Source organism: Lycorma delicatula, chromosome 2 (genome assembly GCF_047948215.1).
Source record: "Lycorma delicatula isolate Av1 chromosome 2, ASM4794821v1, whole genome shotgun sequence".
Taxonomy (NCBI): domain Eukaryota; kingdom Metazoa; phylum Arthropoda; class Insecta; order Hemiptera; family Fulgoridae; genus Lycorma; species Lycorma delicatula.
Window position 1 is genome coordinate 109,743,682 of NC_134456.1, and position 27,316 is coordinate 109,770,997.

Sequence of the window (27,316 nt, forward strand, 5' to 3'; positions counted from 1 at the left end):
TTCCTTCGTTGAGTCGTGGGGTGCTGAGGACTGTCAACGCGGAGCCTGAATATGCTCATAAAATGTATGCTGCGGCAGCTGGGCGTGCTAGTAAAGGCAGTGTGGACAAGCTTAACAGGCTTTTATTAAATATAGACTTCCTGGTTCAACAGATTGGGAGTCTGATATACTAGCTCACCCAGGTACTCTCCAAAATCTGTTGATGTCCAGATTTCTACGAATCGCTGCATGGAACATTAACGGTAGATTTTCTAGGCGTGAGGAGCTAGGACTTATGGGAGTTTCCAATTCCCTGACGTAATTTTGATATCGGAAACGCACTTTACTCTCCGGAACTACCTCAGGCTTCAAGGTTATTCTGTATGTGACAAATCACCCAGATGGGAGGGCCCATGGAGAAACCGCGATTCTGATTCGGAGTTCTCTGCGGCATCACCAACTTCCGGATTTCTGCACTGACCAGATTCTGGCAACCACAGTTGAAATTACAGACTGGTTGGGGCCTATTAGGCTGTTTGCTGTCTGCTGCCCTCCGCGGTTACTGTAACTGATGAGTTGTTTTTCGATTTCTTTGCGACTCTGGGTTCTAGATTTATTGCCGGAGAAGACTGGAACGCGAAAGACCCATTGTGGGGTTCCCGGTTGACTAACAGCAGGGGTAGATCGCTGAGGAGCCAAAAAAAATCTGCGCCTGGACGTGGTATCGGGATTCCAGCCGACATACTGGGTATATCATCTGCACACACTCTGATGAACAACTATGATTCATCGTCGGACCACTCGCCTGTTGTACTTACATTGAGCACGACGGTGCTAAGGAGGAAAGGGAGGCCTATTCTTCATACGAAACGAACGGATTGGGTTTCTTACCATGACTGGATCGAAGAGAAACTGACTGACCCGTTTCCACCCATTCCAGAATAAGTATCAGAATCATGTAAACCACATTGCAGTTAATCTACTCGATAACAGCAGAGACGTCTGACGGTTGAGACGTCTCGTGCTCGACTTAGGGTCTGTGGTAACAGTTTGGAATCTAATGGTGTCGTAAAATTTAGTGGTGTCGTATCTAATTTCTTGTATATTATAAGATGTTTCTTATTCTTCTTCAGTAGAGACCAATTTTCGGCACGGTTTGTTAGGAAAGGCTAGATAACAGTTTTATGAAGGCGTATTTTTGAAATAAGATCCATTTTGAAATAAAAGCAAAAGTGAAAAACAAGAATAAACTTTGTTACTTAAAACTACAAAAACTATATTTATTTATTTATTCTTCAGTTTCAAAAAATCTTTCTTAGCGTTTCACCAACTTCTTCATTCCTCTTCAATAAATTCTGCTGAAAATGATGTAAACCATGTAGTAACGCCATTTTTCAATTCGTCGTCAAAACTTTGTGATTCAAGCCACTGTTTATGGCGAAGAAAAGATAAAATTTGGGAGCTAATTTAGGAAGATTTTGAAGATTTACCAACAAATTTTTTCCTACGGCCTCATTGATTTGCCGCGTGGTCGATCATTGTTATACAAAGACAAAATTTCGCGGGATTGTCCCACGTCGTTTGTTTTTTAAGGCTCTTCTGAGATTTTTAGTGTCTCACAATACGTATCGGTATTCACAATAATTCCGTGATCACTAAATTCGACTCCCTTTTTTCCCAAAAGAACAGTAAGCCATAACTTCTTTACTGGACCTTCTTGTTTGAACTTCATCGGTCTGAGATAATGAATGCCATCATCAAATTGACGGCTGCTTTGACTCAACGTTCGAATAAGAAATCCAGGTTTTATCTCAGGTAACAGTGTGATCAAACAATCCATCGTTTTAATTTTCATAACGTTGCAAAAATTAATGCCTGCAACAAGACTTTTCCATTGAGTCGGTTATATAACGAGTCAAGAGGCTTCCACCTACAGGTCAATTTTACTGGGCAGGATCGCTAATTGTAGTACTCATTATAAACAATCTACCATAGACTAAACTATTGTTGATAATTCTTAATTTTATGCTAATCTTGATTTAAAACTGACTGTTGATTAAAATAACTGAACTTCGCAAGCGCCATCTGTTTATATTACGTATTGTACATTGTAGTATTGTATTGAATGTATATTAAATTAATATTGTATGTAGCAAATTCAAAACACACCGTACTTTAAAAACACGCCTTGTACATGTATATTTTAATTTAGTATGAAAATAATCTTGATGACATTACTTTTCTATAAACATTGAGATATCAGTTCATATTATCAAGTTTTTTCAGGATTTCTATGTTTAATGCGATAATGTTTATATCACTTCTAGATACTCATACTTCAGTTCATTAAATTTTTCTACAATTTGATTCCAATACTATGATTTTCTTTCCTTTCCATGCTGACTTTCTTCAATAGTGAATAATTCTTGTTATTAGTTAAATATAATCCTTTTTATAATCGTATAATGTTTTACATATTATATAAATTTTATAATTTATTTCAAAAAGAGACGGTGATTATGCTTAGAAAAAAGTGTGTATTTATAGAGTGAATATTTAATTCTACATACTATGCCATAGTATAAATATTTTAGTGTTATAAATACAACCTTTAAGAAGAGTCTTTAAATTGACTCAATAGATCTTTTGCTATTTTCATTCAGTTGATGCAGCAACTGACACTTTTCAACAATAGACCTATGTGTATTCTTACTAAAATCAAATCATTTTTAACCCTAATAAAAATATTTGCATGTTGTATGATTAATTAAAATTGTTTTGTTTGAAGAATAAAATTTGTATGTTTATTTTATAATCATATTGTATTATTTTATTTTTTTTAAATTTTTACACTGTAAAATAGTTGATACTGGAACTGAAATTCCAAATAATAAAATAAGAAAATTAACTATTTAATAAGAAAATTTTTAACTGTTAAAATTATCTCCATAGTTGTAAATATTAATAAAGTTGCATAGCAATCCGGGCCTTTTCATAGGTCTTATAATATATACCTCTAATCATAAATTTAAAAATTATCTTTATCTTGACAGTCTTGCTTATTGAAAAAAAAGATAAAAACATTCTAGACTATTTTGTTTAGCCAGTATAAAGTATAAAACTTTGTTCCTGATATAATACAATTTTGATGTATTTAAAAAAAAAAAATTTTAATTTCAAATTTGCTTTGAAACATGTGATTAGATTTTAAACTTTTCTTGCCCTCGATTTATACAAAAGTTTTAGATCAGCAAAATAAATTCATACATTTACCCATATATATGCACACACGACAATTTTTTAACAGATTTTTTATCTCGGTAATCAAATATCACTGAAATGTAAAAATGTCCATGGGGAGATTTTTTTTAATAATACCAAACCTCACCTTCTGTCACATATAATGACAACTGGAATTCTGCTCTTCAAGGATATACCAAACAGGCAAATATAACTATAATATTGTTATAATTTTATATTTTTCACAAAGTTGTAAGTTGGAATATGCATTATACATTGCTATTTACATGCATTAGCCTAAGATCAAACTAACCCATTTATTAATGAAAATTATTACTGTGCGTAGGTTATGAAGTCATAGAGTGAGTCCTAATGCAGTTACATTTATATTATTTTGACCAACTTTTGTTGTCTCTATATTTTGATTTCATTTTGTTTTGGTTGCAGTTAAGGTTATCAAATTTTGTTGCTTTTTTTTCAAGACAGTTGTATGAGTTGGTTTATTTTAGGAGAATTTTTTCAATGGATGAAGTACTTTATAAACAAAAATATACTACATTAATTAAAATTTAAATTAATGATTAGAATTTAAATTATTTAGAAAAAGTTTTATTTGTGTATTTAACCAAACCATAAAATTATAATTTTGATTAAATCTGGTTGTTCTTTTCATTATTAAAACTATTGTTAAATAAATAAATCATAAATTTTAAAGTGTTTTGTGTATATAAATTCACATTATGTTTTTAGGGTACAGTAATAATGCTAGTCACAGTTTTGATTCGAAATGATTAGTAATAATCTTAGTATGGGAAAAACATGGCTGTTTTTCTCATTTGAATTTAATTCTAAGATATTTGATTATTGCTTCTCAACTGATTATTGCTATGTATGATAAATGACATTCCTCAGGAGGGATCAGCCTAAGTCTAGCTAATAGTAATTCATAAAATTTAATCAATTAAATAAACTTCGTTAGTTATAATTCTCTGCATTTTCACATAGCAATAATGGAGGCGTCTTCCTTGGTAAAATATTCCGGAGGTAAAATAGTCCCCCGTTCGGATCTCCGGGTGGGGACTACTAAGGAAGGGGTCACGAGAAAATTAAAAAATAACATTCTACAAGTCGGAGCGTGGAATGTTAGAAGCTTAAAAAAGGTTGGTAGGCTAGAAAATTTAAAAAGGGAAATGGGTAGGACAAATGTGGATATAGTAGGAATTAGTGAGGTTCGGTGGGAAGAGGAAGGCGACTTTTGGTCAGGTGATTTTAGAGTAATTAACTCAGCGTCAAATAATGGGCAGGCAGGAGTAGGTTTCGTAACGAACAAGAAGATAGGGAGGAGAGTGGAGTATTTCAAAACGCATAGCGATAGAATCATTGTAATAAGGATAAAATCAAAACCTAAACCGACAACGATTGTTAACGTCTATATACCTACAAGCGCCCATGATGATGATGAGGTAGAGTGTGTATACGAAGAGATTGATGAAGCAATTAAACATGTAAAAGGAGATGAAAATTTAATAATAGTTGGAGATTGGAATGCAAGCATTGGAGAAGGCAAGGAAGGAAATATAGTGGGTGAATACGGGCTGGGCAAAAGGAATGAAAGAGGGGACCGACTTATAGAGTTTTGCACGAAGTATAATTTAGTAATTGCCAACACCCAATTTAAAAATCATAATAGAAGAATATACACTTGGAAAAAGCCAGGCGATACTGGAAGGTATCAGATAGATTATATCATGGTTAAGCAAAGATTTAGAAATCAACTCGTTGACTGCAAAACTTACCCTGGAGCAGACATTGACAGCGACCATAATTTGGTGATAATGAAATGTAGATTGGGGTTTAAAAACCCGAAGAAAAGGCGTCAGATGAATCGGTGGAATTTAGAGAAGCTTGAGGAAGAGGAGGTAAAGAAGATTTTTGAGGAGGACATCGCAAGAGGTCTGAGTAAAAAAGATAAGGTAGAAAATGTAGAAGAAGAATGGGAGAATGTTAAAAAGGAAATTCTTAAATCAGCAGAAGCAAACTTAGGCGGAATAAAGAGAACTGGTAGAAAACCTTGGGTTTCAGACGATATATTGCAGCTGATGGATGGACGTAGAAAATATAAGAATGCTAGTGATGAAGAAAGTAAAAGGAACTATCGGCAATTAAGAAATGCTATAAACAGGAAGTGCAAACTGGTGAAAGAAGAGTGGATTAAAGAAAAGTGTTCAGAAGTGGAAAGAGAAATGAACATTGGTAAAATAGACGGAGCATACAGGAAAGTTAAGGAAAATTTTGGGGTACATAAATTAAAATCTAATAATGTGTTAAACAAAGATGGTACACCAATATATAATACGAAAGGTAAAGTCGATAGATGGGTGGAATATATTGAAGAGTTATACAGAGGAAATGAATTAGAAAATGGTGTTATACAGGAAGAAGAGGAAGTTGAGGAGGATGAAATGGGAGAAACAATACTGAGATCTGAATTTAAGAGAGCATTAAAAGATTTAAATGGCAGAAAGGCTCCTGGAATAGACGGAATACCTGTAGAATTACTGCGTAGTGCAGGTGAGGAAGCGATTGATAGATTATACAAACTGGTGTGTAATATTTCTGAAAATGGGGAATTTCCATCAGACTTCAAAAAAAGTGTTATAGTTATGATACCAAAGAAAGCAGGGGCAGATAAATGTGAAGAATGCAGAACAATTAGTTTAACTAGTCATGCATCAAAAATCTTAACTAGAATTTTATACAGAAGAATTGAGAGGAGAGTGGAAGAAGTGTTAGGAGAAGACCAATTTGGTTTCAGGAAAAGTATAGGGACAAGGGAAGCAATTTTAGGCCTCAGATTAATAGTAGAAGGAAGATTAAAGAAAAACAAACCAACATACTTGGCGTTTATAGACCTAGAAAAGGCTTTCGATAACGTAGACTGGAATAAAATGTTCAGCATTTTAAAAAGATTAGGGTTCAAATACAGAGATAGAAGAACAATTGCTAACATGTACAGGAACCAAACAGCAACAATAACAATTGAAGAACATAAGAAAGAAGCCCTAATAAGAAAGGGAGTCCGACAAGGATGTTCCCTATCGCCGTTACTTTTTAATCTTTACATGGAACTAGCAGTTAATGATGTTAAAGAACAATTTAGATTCGGAGTAACAGTACAAGGTGAAAAGATAAAGATGCTACGATTTGCTGATGATATAGTAATTCTAGCCGAGAGTAAAAAGGATTTAGAAGAAACAATGAACGGCATAGATGAAGTCCTACGCAAAAACTATCGCATGAAAATAAACAAGAACAAAACAAAAGTAATGAAATGTAATAGAAATAACAAAGATGGACCACTGAATGTGAAAATAGGAGGAGTAAAGATTATGGAGGTAGAAGAATTTTGTTATTTGGGAGTTAGAATTACTAAAGATGGACGAAGCAGGAGCGATATAAAAGGCCGAATAGCACAAGCTAAACGAGCCTTCAGTAAGAAATATAATTTGTTTATATCAAAAATTAATTTAAATGCCAGGAAAAGATTTTTGAAAGTATATGTTTGGAGTGTCGTTTTATATGGAAGTGAAACTTGGACAATCGGAGTATCTGAGAAGAAAAGATTAGAAGCTTTTGAAATGCGGTGCTATAGGAGAATGTTAAAAATCAGATGGGTGGATAAAGTGACAAATGAAGAGGTATTGCGGCAAATAGATGAAGAAAGTAGCATTTGGAAAAATATAGTGAAAAGAAGAGACAGACTTATAGGGCACATACTAAGGCATCCTGGAATAGTCGCTTTAATATTGGAAGGACAGGTAGAAGGGAAAAATTGTGTAGGCAGGCCACGTTTGGAGTATGTAAAACAAATTGTTGGGGATGTAGGATGTAGAGGGTATACTGAAATGAAACGACTAGCACTAGATAGGGAATCTTGGAGAGCTGCATCAAACCAGTCAAATGACTGAAGACAAAAAAAAAAAAAGTTATAATTCTAGTTTAAAAAAATGAATAAAATAAAAATTAAGTAATGATAACATTCTTTTTATCAAATAGATGGAGTGGCTGTACTTCATGATGATTACCTTCGTGAACGAAAAATATTTGGACAAGTGATATGTAGCTTCCGTTATGGAAGAGAAGAAGATGAAGTGATGGGACTGAATTTCCAGAAAGAGCTTTATTTGGCATCAGAACAAGTCTATCCTCCACCTGAAAAACGAGAACATAATTTAACAAAGCTCCAGGTACAGTATTACTTTATTACTTAGGCTTTATGGACATACTGGGAGCTGTATCTTGCTGTACTTGGAGATTCCTTGTAATGAAACATTACTAGGACTTCTCATAGATCTGGTAAATCATGTAAGTTGTAAAAAAAGCAGTATGGGATGAAGTTGAAAGTTAAATGAGTTTTCTTCATCAATCTTATGAAACTAAAAAATTAATAAAATGAGTAAAATTATTTTTTATTAAAAAAAAGAAAGTTAAAACACCTGAACATAAGTTTTATAAATTTTCTGACCAATAATTAGAAGAATTTCTTTGAAATTTACTTTGCTTTCTAAATAATTTTTATTATAAAACCCATTCCAAGTAATAAAATGTATGATAAACAAAATATAATTTATTAAAAGAATTCATGGAAAGTATCACGGAAGTATCACAGAAATATCACATAATTTAGAGTGATGGACTCCCTGTCACTCTGATAGATAGATGGGAAAGCTAGACAATAGAAAATGAAAGTGGTGAAAGTATTAATGTGGTAATTCACTTAATTAGAAAATAATTTATTTCATTTATTATAAAGAATTTATTTTAAATTTATTATATATATCAAATATGAACAAAATTAGAAAAAAATTAAGACAAAAGCTATTTCAAAATTTTTGTTTTATATGTGTATTTAATTAGAAGAATCAAAAACTGTTTTTACAAAATTAAGGATAAAGCTCCTTTTGTATATAAGATATAGCAGAGCGATTTAATAATTTCAGTGAAGAAATCAATTTATTTAATGCCTTGATAATTTTATCAGAGTTTTTTAAATTCGAGTAAGGTTATTGTAATGTTACTAATTCGAGTAAAGTTAAATTTGATTATTGTATAACATTCAGTTCACTTGTGATTTTGGAATGTGGAAATCAGTTCTGACTGTATTAATAGTATTATGATATACATATATACAAAATTTGTATACATGTTGTATATATTTATGAATGTGATAATAATTATATACAAGTATAATTACTGAATTTGTAGGAAAGACTGTTGAAAAAGCTTGGTCCAAATGCATTTCCATTTACATTTACAATTCCACCTAGTGCTCCAGCATCAGTAACTATTCAACCTGGACCAGAAGATGAAGGACAGCCTTGTGGAGTGCAGTACTTTGTAAAAATATTTGCTGGAGAAAATGAAACCGATCGTTCTCATCGAAGGTAAATAATCTCTTTTTCTTTAAGTACAGTTCAGTACTTTTTCTTGGAGCAAGCGTTAAGCATTATCATAAGTATGATTATTTTGCTTCTAGTCTTTGTCAATGTATGTAACCTAAATTGCGCACTTATTTCACTTTAACTTATATATATATTTCATAAGCTATGTGTTTATTTGAAATTTATCTACCAGATAAAAATTTGTTCACTTTTTCAAATGTCAATGCATTTTGTTTGTTTTTTTTTTGTAACAGAAGCTACAAAGCAGTTCATATTATTTTCGCTAGTATATTTATTATTATATATTTTTATACTTATTTAACAGATATGATTTTGACATATTGTACAGAGTAGTTGTAGTGGTAATTGAGAAAAATACATAATTACATAATATATCATGATAAATATACATTTTAGTATATATATTAGGCTTGCCATATTTCTTAATTATTCCTAGGCATGTGTGTACAAATATTTTATTTATTTCATGTAATGAGAAGAATAACTTTTCTGACTGTCGAAATATGTAAATTATTGTTTTATTTTTTTAAAACAATAAACCTTTGTTGTCTGCATATAAAAATGTATAATTTAAATTCCTATTTTAATTTAAATAAATTTATTGTAATTATATTTTAATTTTAATTGAAATTTTAATTTTAATTACAAACTTTTCAAAACCAATATGTGAAATCCTCATTTCATAAGTTGTCGATTGTAACTGGTTACAATGGTGTAGTAAAAAATTAATTTTTCTAAGATCTCCCTCAATCTTATTTGTTGAAATTCATTACTAACAGTTCATATGAAACTAGGTTTTATTTAATTATAGGAATGTAATATTTTTATTTTCCTAATGTGTACATTGCAATCTGTTCAACTAGCGAACAATAAGCAACACCTCCATGATGTATGACATGTAAATGAGCTGTAGTATTATACAGACCCAGGCTGACCATTCCTGAGAGGTATGTTAATTTAATCCCAACCGCCAAAGTGCACCGGTATCCACTGTCTAGTATTCAAATCCATAAAAAAGCAACTAGCTTTTAGTAGGAATCAAACCTCAGATCCTTCGACTTCGAAAATCAGCTGTTAAACAACTGATTTGCGACAATGAGTTAAGTAGACCAGGCCAGTGGGTTGAATCTAATATGTGATTAAATCTTTATTTTCTAAAGAAATTTCCTAAACTGGGAATTGAACTTTAAGACCTTGGTAATGTAGGACCATAATCAACCATTATATCTATGGAATTGGCCTGTTAGTAGTAAGATCTTTAATAATGATCAACAAATTGTAAAATCATATATTGAATCATATAATTATTAAATAAAATAACAGAATTCTAACAAAATTACTAACTTGTAAAAGTTTAGGACATTTGTGACAATTTCCAATTGTTTGTTTTCAAAATGTTAACCATATTTCATGCATATCAATAATATGTGTTTATAATGTATTATATGATGTTAAAATGAGCATTAACCATTAAACATTTATTAGAAATATTTACATATTCATTTAATTCTATCTGAACTTTTCAGGAGCACTGTGTCATTGGGAATTCGAAAAATTCAATATGCTCCATCTAAACAAGGTCGTCAGCCATGCACAGTTGTACGCAAGGACTTTATGCTTAGTCCTGGTGAATTAGAACTTGAAGTGGTTCTTGATAAACAGGTTTGTAGAATAAAAATAACAATATAACTTTTCAATCAAATAATTGTGACTTCTTTTTTCTAGGTAAAAAAATATATAAATTGTTAAAGAGATTAAGTATAATCTACATGTATGTATTGGTCTGTTAAGTATTGTTTTTGTTAATTATTTATCTTTTTATTTACTGTTTTAATATTGTTAAAATAGTTGGAAAGTATTTTTAGAACAAAAAAGGGTACTTTAAATAAAACAGAATTAACTATTTTAAAGTAGTAACTACATAAAAGTTAGATTAAAGTGCTATGCACAGTTTAACTGGTTACATCAGTTGTTTGAAATTTAATTATTTAAAAGTCATCAAGGCACACACACACACCACACACACCACACACACCACACACAATGCACACCACACACACCATACACACACACCACATACACCATACACACACACCACATACACCATACACACACCACACCACACACACACCATACACACACACACAACACACACCATACACACACACACACACAACACACACACAACACACACACACTCACACACACACACACACACACACACACACACACACACACACACACACACACACACACACACACACACACACACACACACACACACACACACACACACACACACACACACATACACACATAAGCATGAATTTATGCTATGTAATGATATTAATTAAATCTGGATTAAATTAATATTTATCTTTATTTTGTTATAGCTGTACCAACATGGTGAAAAAATTGCAGTTAACATCTGTATTCGTAACAACAGTAACAAAGTTGTGAAAAAAATTAAAGCAATGGTCCATCAAGGAGTTGATGTAATGATATTCCAAAATGGGCAATATAGAACAGCTGTAGCTAGTGTAGAAACACAGTAAGTTTTTTTATTACTCTAGTATTTTTCATTATTGAGTTAAGGCAGTGTATACGGAAAAGGGTACATTAATTTGTTGCTGTATATTATTTGTCCCAGACTTTCCTTTTATGGTTGGAGGTGTATAAAAACCTAAGGTACAAGGAACACCAATAAGAGTTACTTTCTCTTATAGTAATGACATTTTCTATATGACCAGTCCCTTCTGTGGGTGCATGTGAGAGTCACATGTTGTGCAGAATACTACCTGTATTTCTGTGGGCTTGGCATGCTGGGATGCAATCCTGAATTCAGTTCATTGATGAAGGATGTCAGTTATTCTGGAGAGTGAATATGCCATATTTTAGAATGATTTGCTTTCATTGCTTCCTATCTGTTGTAATGTGATAACCCTTACAATAACCACCTGATCTTTTTTCTTTTTATCAGGTATTATGTAAATTTTATGCTTGAATTATGATAAACATCAGTAATCCATTTCATATATAAAGATGGCACACGATATGTTTATACACAAGTATGCGTCATCTTCATAAATAAATAGAGATCATAAAACTGTTTTCTGTACAGCTTTAAGATCTTTTACATATTTTAGCTGTTAATAGCTTTGTATAAAGTTTTGAGCATGTTTTACTTTTTATAAAGGAAGCAGTTACACAAATGTAAGCAGAATAGAATGAGCATAATATTAAACCTTCGATCAAATGTTATCTAGGTAGATAAATCTGCATTTACTGGCATAATGTAGAGCTAGACCAAACTGCAATTTGTTTTTATTTTTTTCTATAAAAAAATGTTAGCTTATGATTGGGTGCATGCTTGAAGATTCAAATACTGTAATATTTCTGTTATTGCATTTATAATTATTTCAAAGAATGTGCTAAAAGAACTGAGTTATTTATCTTCTCAGGATCAAAAATTTCAGGTTCTTTTGCAAATTTCAGTGACAATGATGAAAGAAAAGGAGGCTTATTTAAAAAAAATTGAAAGCTGAAGATTATTGTTGAAAAGGGGATGAGGGAAGGATGAGGGGTTGAGGGAAATGAGGGCAGTATTTTGTTTTGAACTTGGTATATGATTAAAAATATACTAAATATATATGAATATGGTATATGATTAAAAACATACTACTGGTATGTTCAAGAAGTTTCTTGAACACCTTTTTCAGCTATGACTAGGAAAAATTGTATTTATAGCATACACTTTTGGTATAAATGTTTCAAACCGATATTACTGGAATGCACATTTCATTATAATGATTCTACTTACATTATTTTATAAGTATATATATAAAGAAAATAAATTAATGAGATGGGTTGCATTTTTTTCATTTAAAATTTTCTCCATACGTAGATCTACATTAGAGACACACAAAAGCAAATTGTTTTCAAGTGATAAAAGAAGATTCCTATATTTAGTTTTTAGCGTAATCGTAGGCAAAAAATCGTTTTCTGAAAGGTAAGTCATGGCAAAAGGGATTTATATTTTCAATCGTTCTGTGACTAAATTTCCAAATTCACTTTGACAATTAAGCCAAAACGTATCTAACTCATCAGATGTGAATTGTAGTTGTATCGTTTTATTGGTAGACATTTTGATGAGCTGGTCATGAATCTCAACTGGTGACTTAGCAGTTGCAACAACATTTTCACTAATTGGATTCAGTAGCCATCTCTTCAAGATATCATTTTTATCTTCTGGGAAATACTCCACCAATTGTATTTTTAGCTCATGCATATACATCTTCATGCTATCCTGTGGTGAGTAATTGTCTTCTTCAATCCAAATTTTTTTCAATATAATTGGAAGTAGGTGGAAATATATAAAAAATTCGCCCATTTCATCATATAATTTAGCAAACAGCCTATTCTGTAATGGTCAACTTTTAATAAAATTAACCACTTTTACAGCTTTGCAAAGAATTTTTTTGAGATTTTTCAGCATATTTTTTGCAGCTACGGCATGTCTGTGAAGGAAGCAGTATGTCCATTCTGCCCTTGATATAAGACGATCTTTTATTTTTTCAGAAATCCTTTGTTCTTTCCTGTTATCGCCTTTGTACCATCGCTACATACTGCAATATATTTTGTCCTACCTGTGTTGTTTTTAGTAGGTTAATAAAAAACATCAGAAAGGCATTGTCCTGTTGCGTGACCAGGTATTAATTTGCAAAACAACATATTTTCTGTCCCTATCAATCGTTCATATCTCACAAACATATGGTACTTCAAATGTATTTTTATTGGTATGACTTGATTTGCAAATAGAAGCTTGTTGATTTCTCAAAGTATGTAATTTTCTTTCAAAAAATTCCAAGAGTTTGCTTTTATGATCTGGCTGTTTATTTTCCAAGTATCAAATTAATTTTGATGGCATGCTTTCATTGTAGAGGACTTGAAAGCAAACAATGCAATGAGGCTTTCCATCCAGTGAGATAAAACCATAATTTAAATAACTGTTCTTTTAAATCTTGTCCTTTTACCAATCCATTCACTGGATTTAGATAGCTCATTTGATTTTTTCACAAATTTATCCAATTTGTGAATTGCAAATGAATCTAATTGAAAAAACAAAACTGTTACACCATTTGACTGCACACTAAAAAACCGAAACCTCAATTATTATTTTCAAAACTACACTTTTAAAAACTTAAATAAAGCCAGCCTCCTTGGTGCAAGTGGTAGTGTCTCGACCTTTGATCTGGAGATCCTGGGTTTGAGTCCCGAACAGACATGGCATTTTCACATGTTATAAATCATTAATCCCAACCTCTGAAGCAATACCTAACAGTGGTCCTGGAGGTTAAAAAATGAAAAATAAAGGCACCAGACACACACTTCACATTTGAAACTAAACTGAAATTCTGCAATCCCTTATGCCTCTTTTAAAGAGCACAACGTGTTCAGACATATAACTAGGTTTCAGAGGGTTGTGAAACCCAAAACCTAGTTTTGTGGGTGGGTGGCAAAATATTCATTATATATTTTTTTTTACTTTTTGGGGATTGTGGAGCTGAAAAGGTTGAAAATCACTGCTCTAGATGAGTGCCTGTTGAGTGGAGAGTAATTGTGAGTTGAATAATGAAGCTGTGTTCATAATGTTGTAATACTATGAAGCTGGCACATACGTTTACTTAAGAGGGCTTCATATTTGCTTCAGAAATCAATCAACTTATTAAAACTTTCTGTGCTAAGTTCCTACAACTGTACGATTATTATAAGATGTTTATTAAACAATGTAATATTAATTAAAATATATGAAATAATTAATTTTAATAACAAGCTGAAATAAATTTAAACTTTAATGAAAGTTATCTACTTATATGCAGGTGGTCTTCATTTCAAATATTCTTCAAATTTTCAACAATAATAATTATCATTGATGATAATTTGAGTAATGTCGTTTAAAATGGTAAAGTAAGATTCTTCTATTTACTTATCTTTACTTCTAATAAAGTCTTCCATTCTACAAGTGATTAAAATTAATTATTTTGTGAAACTTTAATCATTATTTGTCATAAAATGATACAATGTAATTGTCTTCTAATTAAATTCTACTAAATCTGTTGACAATTATCCTAATATTTCTAATCAAGTTATTTAACTAATTAAATAAAGTATCGATGTTTAATATAAAACTTGTATCATATGGTTTGTATAAGAATATGGCGTGTAAAATTAATTTATTGATACTGCTGACAGCATAGTAACAAACAACAAAATACAGTTTACAAAGACATAACTCACTGAATGTAGAAGATACCTCAGTGTTTTTTCTTCTGTTTTGAAGTAATATTCATCATTCTTTTCTTCTACACCATTTCCTTAATACAGAATATCTGAACTATTATTATTTTCATCAAATAATGGACTATGTTTGTACCATTAGTACTACATGTTTGTTACCAGATAGTTAAAAAATTTGATTTTTTCCAGTTTGGTTACATTCATAATTTTTTTTCTTTGGACTCTTATTAGTGGAAGGTAATCAGTAACACATGTCCAAAAATCTGTTTTTCTCATCAGTTTCCTTCATAGACATTAACGTTTTTAGGTAGCATCCCAACAACACCTGAACAAATTGGTATTAAATTCTGAGTTATTTTAAACACTTTGAAATAAGCTAGTATTTGAGTTTATAGAGTACTTAAGAATTCTAATTTTCATCTTGTTCTTGGATAACAGTCTACAGTCCCAAAATGTTTTAGTATATTCAAATCACACGTCTTGGTCACACTTCTAATGAAATAAAGTGTATATCAATTTGAATGTGTTACATTTTATTTACACTGAAACAAAATGCTTGCCATTTTGTGTATGATTATGATTTTATATGAATATGATTTTTGTATATGATTATGTAAAATCTTTTAAAATATAAATCTAATGAAATCTTTTAAAAATATAATCTAATAAATAATAATGAATTATGTTTATTTAAAAGTACAATCTTTTAAATATGACACAAGGAAGCCTTTTGGTTAAGGAATAGTAAATATGAATCATATTTACATAGTTCATTTTTGAATGGTAGTTTAACACAGTTTCTGGACGATTCCAAGGATTGGATGTCTACCAGCATTTCCAATATGTTGCACTGAAGCAAAAATTTCATTAAAATTAAATTTAGTTATTCAAATATTGGATCAATTTTTTTTTTTTTAAGAAGGTCAGATATCATTCTTTTTAGCAAGCAGATAGAAATTTCCAATGAACTGTGTAACTAACTACTGATTTTATTAAATATTGCATAAATATTTTTTTATATGATAATAAAAAAAAGTCTTTTAATTATTAAATATATTAAAAGATTTTTCTACATTGAAGTACAAAAGCCAATGAAAATTTATACCAATAAATTAAGAAACATCAATCTAGTAAACAATGTTGTTTTTAACTACTATTGCTGACTGTATATTGTAATTTTTTTTAAAACAGTATCAGTAGTTATGGTCATTAGACATTAGTAAATGCCAACAAATGTAGAGAACAATATCTAGTTAACTAAAACTATTAAAAAGGAATTGGTTGTTTTAAAACTGCTTTAGCTATTGTTGCAAAAAAAAATTGATACAGAACCTCCAGATTGTAAGATGCAGTTTACCATATTATCTAGGTTTTTATTGTAATTTAAAACGCTTATAAAAAAATGTGGATATGAAGTTGAAAGATTTAATATAAAGTAAAAAGGTTTTTCTGAATGAGAATATGATTGCTTGATACAAATTGTTATTAAGCACTAATTGATTACCTGCTTATATAATTTTTTCCTGTAATTTAATTGTATTTATTGCTTAAATCACCTTACTTTTACAGAGAAGGATGTCCCATAAATCCAGGCTCTTCACTTCAAAAAGTAATATATTTGGTACCAGTTCTTGAATCAAACAAAGAACGCCGTGGAATTGCCTTGGATGGTCAGTTAAAACATCAGGATACGAATCTTGCTTCTTCTACACTGTATGTATTTTGTCTTATAATACATTTTTTCTATTAATAATGAATCAGTTAGTATTTTACAGTATTAAATTAAATCTGTGTATCTTTCTTATATTTCCAAGGTAAATTTAACAATTTTTTGATGGATGACTGAGTATATAAACAGAAAGGATAATTTTATCTATTCTTATGTTTTTATTTTAATGGGAAATAAGTTGGAGGAAATCAGTCCCTTCTGTAACCATCCAAAGTGCTGTCCTTTGTAGAGAAGAGGTATTGTCTTAGCTTTTAATCCAGAAGATCCTGGGTTTGAATCCTAGCAGTCAGACATAGTATTTACATTACAAAATTTCCATTCTATATTTCTAAGCAAAACCTTCAAGCTTATTTGGTGAATCAAATCTCTGATAAAGCAGAATGAAAGTGGACCATTCACACCCTAAAACAAATTAAGCATAAACTACAAAAGTGCCATAGTTTGCTATGTTCAGAAACTGTAGTTTGGCTCCACTACACTCCTAGATATTCCACACATACTATTACTACAAATCTCTTTCTGTACAGATCACCTTCTTGTCTTCTGTAAATGCAGAAAGCCTTTTAGTAAAATTACCAAAAAATAATAAATAATTAAAAATTACTAGGTACTGTTTCCCATTATTAAATGAATGATTTCTAAAAGAAAAAATGATTTCTAAAAGGTCAATGGTCCAACCCAGGAATTGAATTGAAGACCTTCAGTATCAATATATTGAAATTTCTTCTCTTATGCTTTACAAGTATATACCAAAAAATACGAGGATTGTGTCATTGTAAACAGTATTATTATGATGATACTGACAGTTATAAAATTATTTAAAGTAACAGATATCACTCTTTTAAGTTTTTTTTTTCTAGAGATCATTTGTTGGACTCACAATATGCCTTGTTACATGTTCTTGAGTTTTGTTCCCCTTGTAGTCCCTCAGCCATTAGCATGAAGTCTTCGTTTTAGGTTATTGTAAGTAATCTTTGAACCAAAAATTTTACATGATTATATGTATGAAAAGAAAAATAAATAAATAAAATAGCTTGTTATGTTTCCGTTGCCATTTTTAATAAATTGACACATTTAAAAGATCTTCCCACAAATTTATTTGAAATAAAATTAAAAGATACTTCCTTCACAGAAAAAATATCCCACTGTCACTAAATTTTTAAATAATAGTAATTAAAAGTACAATAAAAAATTTAAAAACATGCTTTCTTTAAAAAAAAAAAATAAATAACAAAAACAAAACAATTCAATTTGCACTAAAAGGTAAAAAATAATCTTACTTTCAAGAAAATTACTTATTAAAAAAAATTTTCTATTTATGCATAACTAAAAAGAAAAGCATGGGATGCGTTCTAATTGGTTGGTTCAAACTGGTTGTATATGAAAGCGCACCCCATGTTTTTCTTTTTAGTCATGCATAAAAAGAAAATTTTCTTACAAGTAATTTTTCTTGAAAACAAAATTATTTTTTAGTAAAAATTGTTTTGTTTTTGTTATTTATTTATTTTAAGAAAAGCATGTTTTAAAATTTTTTTCTCTTTTTTAGTCATAATTAAAGAACAGCAATGACAAAATAGCAAATGATGTTTGTTTTTATATATTTGTCAGGTATGTATGTTTTGTTGCTCCGTATTGAAATATTGAAATCTGGATAGGATAACATTTTGTACAAATTTCATGAATGCTATCACAAAATGTGCTGATTGCATTCTCAAGTGCTGAAAGATCAGCATTTCACTCATGATGTTGATGCCTATGCTCTAAACCAATTTCATGTTCTTGTGGCATCTCTAGTACCCTATATTTTAATTAGCACTAGTGTTGACTTTACAAGTGAGATTTGTGGTCTTGAGGTGTCTCTGTTGCACGATATTGCAATTTACACTGGCGTCTAACTCTCTCTCTCTCTCTCTTTCCTGTTTAGCCTCCGGTAACTACCGTTACTTAGAGGTAACTATCGTTACTACCGATAATACTTCAGAGGATGATATGTATGAGTGTAAATGAAGTGTAGTCTTGTACAGTCTCAGGTCGACTATTCCTGAGATGTGTGGTTAATTGAAACCCAACCACCAAAGAACACCGGTATCCATGATCTAGTATTCAAATCCATGTAAAAATAACTGGCTTTACTAGGACTTGAACGCTGGAACTCTCGGCTTCCAAATCAGCTGATTTGGGAAGACGCGTTCACCACTAGACCAAGCCGGTGGGTTTACACTGGCGTCTAAGTGCCAGTCAAACTTCATTCTGTTTTGGTAGCTCTCAATTGCACTTATCAGTAATGAATGTTCAATCTTGCTCACTTGGTTTCTTTATCTTCATTTGCTTACTTTTCTTGATATTTTTGATGCACTTTCTCTAACCATCTGTCTTGAGTCGGTGACTCTTTCTTCAATGTTGTAGAATTTTGTTTGTTTCTTTTCCTACATGATTGCCGAGATTCTATGCCTTTTGACACTTCTTCTTTTAAAATAATGTCTGAGGAATTATATTTTTCTATTTTGTATTTCCTACACAGAACTGAATTGTTTAAAATCACATTTGAACAAATTAGATTCTCTAGTTATAAAAGTTATAAAATCTCTTAATCTGGTAAATGTTTTTACCACATTTTTTTTACAGGAATTTAAACTGTCAAGTAAGTTTTTATTTTTAATTGTTTTAATTCTTTAACAAAAAAAAAACAATTATATGCAGTTTTAGTTTTCATTATTATAAATAATACCAGTTATTTATAACTGAATCAAATGATTAGCATACATAAATTTTTGAAGGTAAATTTACACTAGTTATTTTAAAATCTGCTTCAACAGCCACCTGATCTACTCATACTGAATCGACATCAAAATTAATCAGATTGATAGCTACTTCTTATTGAATCAGCTCCCTTCCTCAAGATATTCCCCTTGCATTATTTATATATACGAGGGTTATTTTTTTTTCAAGGTCTGATCGATCACAAAATTAAAACCGCAGTGAAAATAAAAAATTTTTTATTTGTAACAAGTACTTACATAGTTACGCTATTTCTCTACATAGTCGCCACTCCAATTTAGACATTTGTTGTAGCGTGGTACCAACTTTCCAATATCCTTGTCATAGAACAGAGCCGCCTGTGTTTTCAGCCATGTTTCTACACTGGTCTGTAGCTCGATGTCTGTGCCAAAATGTTGTCCTCCTAGCCAGTGTTTCACTTTGTGGAACGCTGGAGACAACTTTATGAAAAAGCCCTCAATTCAGAATAAGTGGAGAGAAACGTTGTCATCAGGCATTGTCTTTCTCCATGACAATGCTTGGCCACACACTGCAGCTGTAACAAAGAAACTTCTGCAGCGTTTTCGTTGGGAAGTGTTTGATCACCCATCATACAGCCCGGACTTGGTTCCATCTGATTTTCACCTCTTTGCTCACATGAAACGCTGGCTAGGAGGATAACATTTTGGCACAGACATCGAGCTGCAGATGTCTGCAGCTCGATGTCTGTGACGAGGGTTCTATGACGAGGGTATTGGAATGTTGGTACCACGCTACGACAAATGTCTAAATCGGAGTGGCGACTATGTAGAGAAATAGAGTAACTATGTAAATACTTGTTACAAATAAAAAAATTTTTATTTTCACTGTGGTTTTAATTTCATGACCAATCGGACCTTGAAAAAAAATAACCCTCATATATTCATATATAGACCTAGAACTCTAGTTTATAGACCTAAAAAAGGCATTCGATAACGTAGACTGGAATAAAATGTTCAGCATTTTAAAAAAATTAGGGTTCAAATATAGAGATAGAAGAACAATTGCTAACATGTACAGGAACCAAACACCAACAGTAACAATTGAAGAACATAAGAAAGAAGCCGTAATAAGAAAGGGAGTCCGACAAGGATGTTCCCTATCTCCGTTACTTTTTAATCTTTACATGGAACTAGCAGTTAATGATGTTAAAGAACAATTTAGATTCAGAGTAACAGTACAAGGTGAAAAGATAAAGCTGCTACGATTTGCTGATGATATAGTAATTCTAGCCAAGAGTAAAAAGGATTTAGAAGAAACAATGAACGGCATAGATGAAGTCCTACGCAAGAACTATCGCATGAAAATAAACAAGAACAAAACAAAAGTAATGAAATGTAATAGAAATAACAAAGATGGACCACTGAATGTGAAAATAGGAGGAGTAAAGATTATGGAGGTAGAAGAATTTTGTTATTTGGGAGTTAGAATTACTAAAGATGGACGAAGCAGGAGCGATATAAAAGGCCGAATAGCACAAGCTAAACGAGCCTTCAGTAAGAAATATAATTTGTTTATATCAAAAATTAATTTAAATGCCAGGAAAAGATTTTTGAAAGTATATGTTTGGAGTGTCGTTTTATATGGAAGTGAAACTTGGACAATCGGAGTATCTGAGAAGAAAAGATTAGAAGCTTTTGAAATGCGGTGCTATAGGAGAATGTTAAAAATCAGATGGGTGGATAAAGTGACAAATGAAGAGGTATTGCGGCAAATAGATGAAGAAAGTAGCATTTGGAAAAATATAGTGAAAAGAAGAGACAGACTTATAGGCCACATACTAAGGCATCCTGGAATAGTCGCTTTAATATTGGAAGGACAGGTAGAAGGGAAAAATTGTGTAGGCAGGCCACGTTTGGAATATGTAAAACAAATTGTTAGGGATGTAGGATGTAGAGGGTATACTGAAATGAAACGACTAGCACTAGATAGGGAACTTGGAGAGCTGCATCAAACCAGTCAAATGACTGAACAAAAAAAAAAAAAATTCTTATATATATTTAAACTCAACTCAAGACATCTGTACGTACATATTTATCTCGCATAACTAAAAAATGATTAGCCGTAGGATATTGAAATTTTGGATTTAGGATTGTTGTAACATGTACTTGTGCACCTCCCCTTTTGATTGTAATTGACTTGACCAAAAGTGTCAAAAAAAAGCCCAAAATCCAAAAAGTTTAGATTTTGTACTTTTTCTTAATTGCAGTAATAAGCTCCCATTGAGAGCTTTTCAGTGATATATCATAAGAAGTACTTATTTTCATTGGTTCCAGAATTATAGCCAAATAAAGATTGTAATTAATGAAATATTTTGATCTTAAAAGGGAAAGGCACATCGATTCGAATCCGACTTCATCTCTTTTTTTAACTTTTTTTTTAAATTTAAATATATTGATTTATTAATCTTTTATTGATTTTGATTATATTTGATTATTGATTTATATTAACCTCAGATAAAAAAAAAAATACAATAAATAATAGTTCAATAATAACAATAAAAAAAAGAAAAATTATTAGAAGTTATTAATGAAATAAAATTTTATGAAGTTTTCATTTTAAAAAGAAGTGTGTATATAATTTAATAGGTGTATAAGGAATTCATGTGATGTCCACATCAGATATTTTATTTTTAATATAATTTTATACAAAACCACTTTTGCAGGATCCTGCATCATAAGTTGTATATAATATATTTATATAAAATTACATATCAAACATAAGAAAAATTAAAATTACAATTACATATACAAAAACATATGAAGTTAATTAAAGGAAATAAAATAAAAACAAAAATATATAATGCCATGTATATGGCTAGCCAAATACTACAGTACTGCACTATTTAATTAAATATTTCATGTAATATCTATAAAGGTGCTGCTATCTGCTGTAGCTTTTATGAGTGTAAAAAAGCTGCAGGGTATTTGTCTTATTTCTGTACTTAGGTGGATTGAGTTGAGTACATATTTAAATTATTAGTGCAGTGATATGGGTCTTGAAAGGATTGATTTTAGAAAAATAATATACCTATATATAAATATATGGAATTATCAATGAAATATTGTATTGTCGTCCTACTTATGTCCCTGTGTAAAATTTCACCATTATATGACATTGGAATTGAGTTTAATCAGGTTACAAGATCTGAGGGCACAGTTGAATAATTGTAGGCTAAAGTAAAGCATGTAAACATCCCTCAATTTTCCATACCTTCATTTACATGTATAAATAAAATATGACAAATAATTTTTATTGTCATTCTAAATTTTCTTTTATACTTATTTTGTTTATTTAGCATCATCATAAAGCTTTTATATTTTGTGATGCTGCTCTGATCAAGGTTTCACTGTGGTTTCCCTGATGTATCTGGGCAAATACATATTTTTTTTTTTTAATATAATAATTTCATATAGAAAAATATAACATAACTGAATTTTACAATACAGTTATAATTTATAATGTTTTTATTCAAAAAATATGTTCTTTTGTACTACCTAAACCTATATTTGTACTACCTTTGTATTTTGGGCTATTTTAAATCCAATCATAGTTTATAATTAATCTTGTCTAGTGTATCACTAATTCACCAAGATTATTAATTAATTGTATTCAATTATTAATACTTTATGAAAATAGTTTGAAATATTTAATTTAAATGAATTATTTTCATATTAAAATTACTATGTATAAATGTACATTTTCTGAATTAAAATATATTTATATTTTAATGTGCAATACAGAATTTATTTAAAATATTTAAAAATTAACATCTATGAATTTATGTGAATTAATTTTTTTTCCACTCAATAAATCTATGTGTAATACTGCTTACTTTGTAATAATTATTTAACTTCTTTTTTTAGATTAGCTTCTCCAGATGTACGTGATGCATTTGGTATTGTTGTTTCCTACACTGTAAAAGTAAAATTATATCTAGGAGCACTTGGAGGTGAAGTAACAGCTGAGTTACCTTTTATTCTTATGAATCCCAAGGTATACTTAAGTTATAATTGTTTTTTAATACTTTACTACTTTATTATCTACTGAATTCATGGCTTTAGTAGAATGATGTTTTTAAAATCATACTACAACAGGCAGCGTGAAGTTTGTTTTTATTTTATGAAATGAGATGTAACTATAGTGTACTACAAATGAATTTACTGTTTCATTACACAGAGTATAATTTATGAATATTTTTCCTATTATTGTAAACTGGTCAAATGTAAGAAAAAATTATATTGTTTCAAACTCCCTACAAGTATATTGAGAATATTTGTTTAGGTATAAGAATGTGCTTAGATGTAACATTAATAAACATTACTTTTAGGTATAATGAGTGTTGAGCAGAATGTAAAATAAGTTAATAAATAATGCAAATGCAGTAATGAATATCTATACTAAAAGTATGAAAGGCTCAAAGATGTGGACTTCTTTTAAACTTAAATCCAGAGAGTAAAGATTCCATAACAGCCAGAGTTGGAAAATAACACAGCTTATAAGTTAACGAAAAAGAAAAAAAAAAATCATTACATATTTCATTGACAAATGCTAAAGAAAAGAAAATGGCATATTTTGAGTATTAGTAGTTACAGTTATACAAGGCAGGATAATACATTGCTGTACAGAACCTACAATAATTATTCAGAGTGATTCAGGAGGAAAGGGAGATAATTTGGGAACTGATTCTAGAGTTTAAAATAAGGAAAAAAGTTCATACAAACATATGTCTGAAAAAGCTTTGTTATCAAGTTACAGCTAGCAAAATGTTTTACCCAGATTACAGTTTCTCTGATGAAATGAGGTCATAAATTTTTAAGATGTTTTATAAGTGGTAAACTTGATGGTGATATGAAAAATTCAATAAAACAGGTCCCAGAACTGTATCTCCATTGGTTTTCATGATATCCATTGTAAAACAGAAAAATTTGGTGACAAAAAACATGTTTTTTTTTTTTAAGTCTGAAGTATAATAACTTTGTTAAATGACTAATAAATGCATAAACTATTATTATTAAAAACAAAACAATGGAATTGATCCTGCTGGTGTGGAAGACATACGTATTCTTTACAAGTAGTTTTTCAAACCGTAAAGTATTTTGTGGAATTTTTAATAATCTTTGTGAGAAAGGTACACTTCGCGGCAATCAGCAACCATGTTTCACCTGAACGTCATCATGCTTTCCTTTTAATGATGAAAAGGAAAGCATTCTTCAGGTAGTACAGTTTAGTCCTACAATGAGCACAAGACATTTTACATGACTCAACATTCCGCAAAGTCCAATTTGGAGGAAATTATACATTCTCATGGACTACATCCTTATGTTCAGAAAGTTCAACACCTCCAGCTTGGTGACTAGGTTGCAGGCAATTGCAGTTTTGTCAAAGGGTTAACACTAATTACTGCTTACTTTGGTTCTTGTTATTTTCAGACGAAGTTACTTTTACCTGTAAACAACTCATGGAATTCGCATGGGTGGACTGAAGAAAAATCACATGCTGTAGTTGAATCAAATTTCCAGCAGCGATTTTTGGTGAACATTTGCTGTGGCATAATCAACAACCAATCAGGCTCTTTCATACTAGAACAATGTCGCGTGGGGAGAAAAAATTGGAATTTTTAAATAATGAATTTCTTACAGTGCTTAAAAATTTCTCATTGGTGAAATGAATTGAAATGTATTATCAACTTGATGGAGCACCAACACATTTCATGAATGAAGTAAGACCATACTTAGATGAAAAATTTACTGATAAATAGATTGGACGTAGAGGGACAATAAATTAGCCTCTTAGACCACTGGACCTTACTTCCTTAGATTACTCTTTATGAGGATGAGTGAAACGCAAGGTATGCAAGCAAAAGTAGATACATGTGATGAGCTGATTGCTTGCTTGCATTCTCATGCTGCTGCTCTCATCAAGGAACGCGAAGATAATCATAGATTGTCAACAAAATATGAGTTGAAAAGTACATTTTCAGACTATTATTAAGAAGTAAAAACCACAGGAAGTGTTTTTTTTATGTAAGTTAAGTATTTTAAATTTTCAAATGTCTTAATTTATTGTTTACAAATTCATAACATTTCTCCTATTAAGTTTTGTTTTTAATAATAAAATTTAATTTTTATTTTGTTTTTCATAGAGTATATTAAGTTACGTCAGTTTTCTCATAATTAAATTCTTTACAAGTTTTTTTAACAGAATTTCCACATTTAGTTAGTCATTTATTAGTGATGGTCAAGATTATGATGTGAGTTGATGACAGAAATGCACAGTCAAAGGTCTAATAATGAAATTAAATCACATTGTTCAGTTAAATAATGAAGAAAACTACCAAGCAGATGAATATAGTGACAATTATGAAAAACAAAGGAAACATGTAAGAGGAAAAGAAACAAAAAACTAGCAAAGGGTTGCATTACTTCCTGACTTCACCTTCACAAATTTTTGTTTCATATACATCATAGAGTTTTTAATTATTAATAACTTAATTATGCAATATTTAAAATTCAATTGCACAAAAGATAAAAATTTTCAGTAAAATGATTTGAGTCAGATTCCACCTTAAAAATTATAAATTATTATTAATAATATAATTGAGATAAAATAAAATTATTGGTAAAAAAAATCTAGGTCCCATTTGACTGCCTTGCTTGATAGTTACCTCTTATAATATTAATAACAACCACAATTTTAAAAACAGATAAAGTATGAGAAATTATAAAAAAATCCCTCCAAAAATTATAATTCTTAATTTGAATCCAATGGGACACCCTTTTTTAAAAAAAAAGTTCTCATGTCACCTTTATATTAGTACTAGATATAATTAGATTTTCAATCTTGAAAGTTAAATTTAAAAAAATTGATATTTTAAGCATGAATCCTGTTCAAACCCTTCTTTTTTTGGGACTTAAAAGTTTATTTACGAGTTTATTTACTTCAGTAAATTGAAACAGTTTGATGCAATATTATTCAACAAGGCTAAAAAAGAAATTACAGTTTACTAAAACAGAGAAAAAATAGAACAAAAAAAAGATTTCATGATGTCCTCTTGCCCAACAGGATCAAAAACAGCCAAGAATGGGATATACGCATAGCTGAAAAATTTGTGCCGAAAAAACTGTTCAGATATAATGTTGAATATCTCTCATCTCTAAATCCAACCATATATAGAATTAGAAGGTGAAGAAAATGTGAACATAAACACATGGATAAAAGTAATGATGCAAAAATGAGAGTTAATTGAAAACTCTCAATACTAAATACTAACACTAATAAATCCACTGGTCAATCCACCCACCTTACATGAATTGCCTCTGCACTCAAAGAAGATAGGATTTGGTGTGCGATTTCTCGATAATGAATACTGAGCTCGAAAATTTGTAGCTCTTCTCCAGCCTAATGAACAATATTATTACCTGCAACAAGACGAGGCAATATGGCATACATCCAAAAACACCATGGAATTTTTGGAAGATATGTTTACATGATCTCAAAAGGTCTGTGGCGCCCCCCTTGTTCCTCTGACTTATTGTCACAAACTTCTTTCTTTGGGGTTTTTTTAAAGGACGTGTATATCAAGTAGACCTACATGCTCTGCAAGACCTAGACTGAGCCATTACTGCAGAGATGAATTCCATTAGCCTGGACATCTTACGAAGGGTGTAAAAAAATATAGTGTGAAGGGTTTGTACCTGCCTTCAGGAAAATGGTGGACATTTCCAACACTTGCAGTAAGATATTACCAGTTGTGCACAACTACATTCCATGAATCAAATGAAAGTGAGTATTTCTGTATTAGAGTCCATAG

At 30.6% G+C, this 27,316-nt stretch overlaps 1 protein-coding gene across 1 annotated transcript in view; it reads left to right on the forward strand.

The window, feature by feature from the left end:
• Arr1 (arrestin 1) overlaps positions 1-27,316 on the forward strand; it is a 39,515-nt gene that overhangs the window by 9,921 nt on the left and 2,278 nt on the right. Inside the window, exons 2-7 of the mRNA XM_075356016.1 lie at positions 7,276-7,466; positions 8,485-8,663; positions 10,208-10,343; positions 11,075-11,232; positions 16,548-16,691; positions 23,370-23,499. Coding sequence (XP_075212131.1) covers positions 7,276-7,466; positions 8,485-8,663; positions 10,208-10,343; positions 11,075-11,232; positions 16,548-16,691; positions 23,370-23,499 — 938 coding nt within the window. The remainder of the gene's footprint in view (positions 1-7,275; positions 7,467-8,484; positions 8,664-10,207; positions 10,344-11,074; positions 11,233-16,547; positions 16,692-23,369; positions 23,500-27,316) is intronic.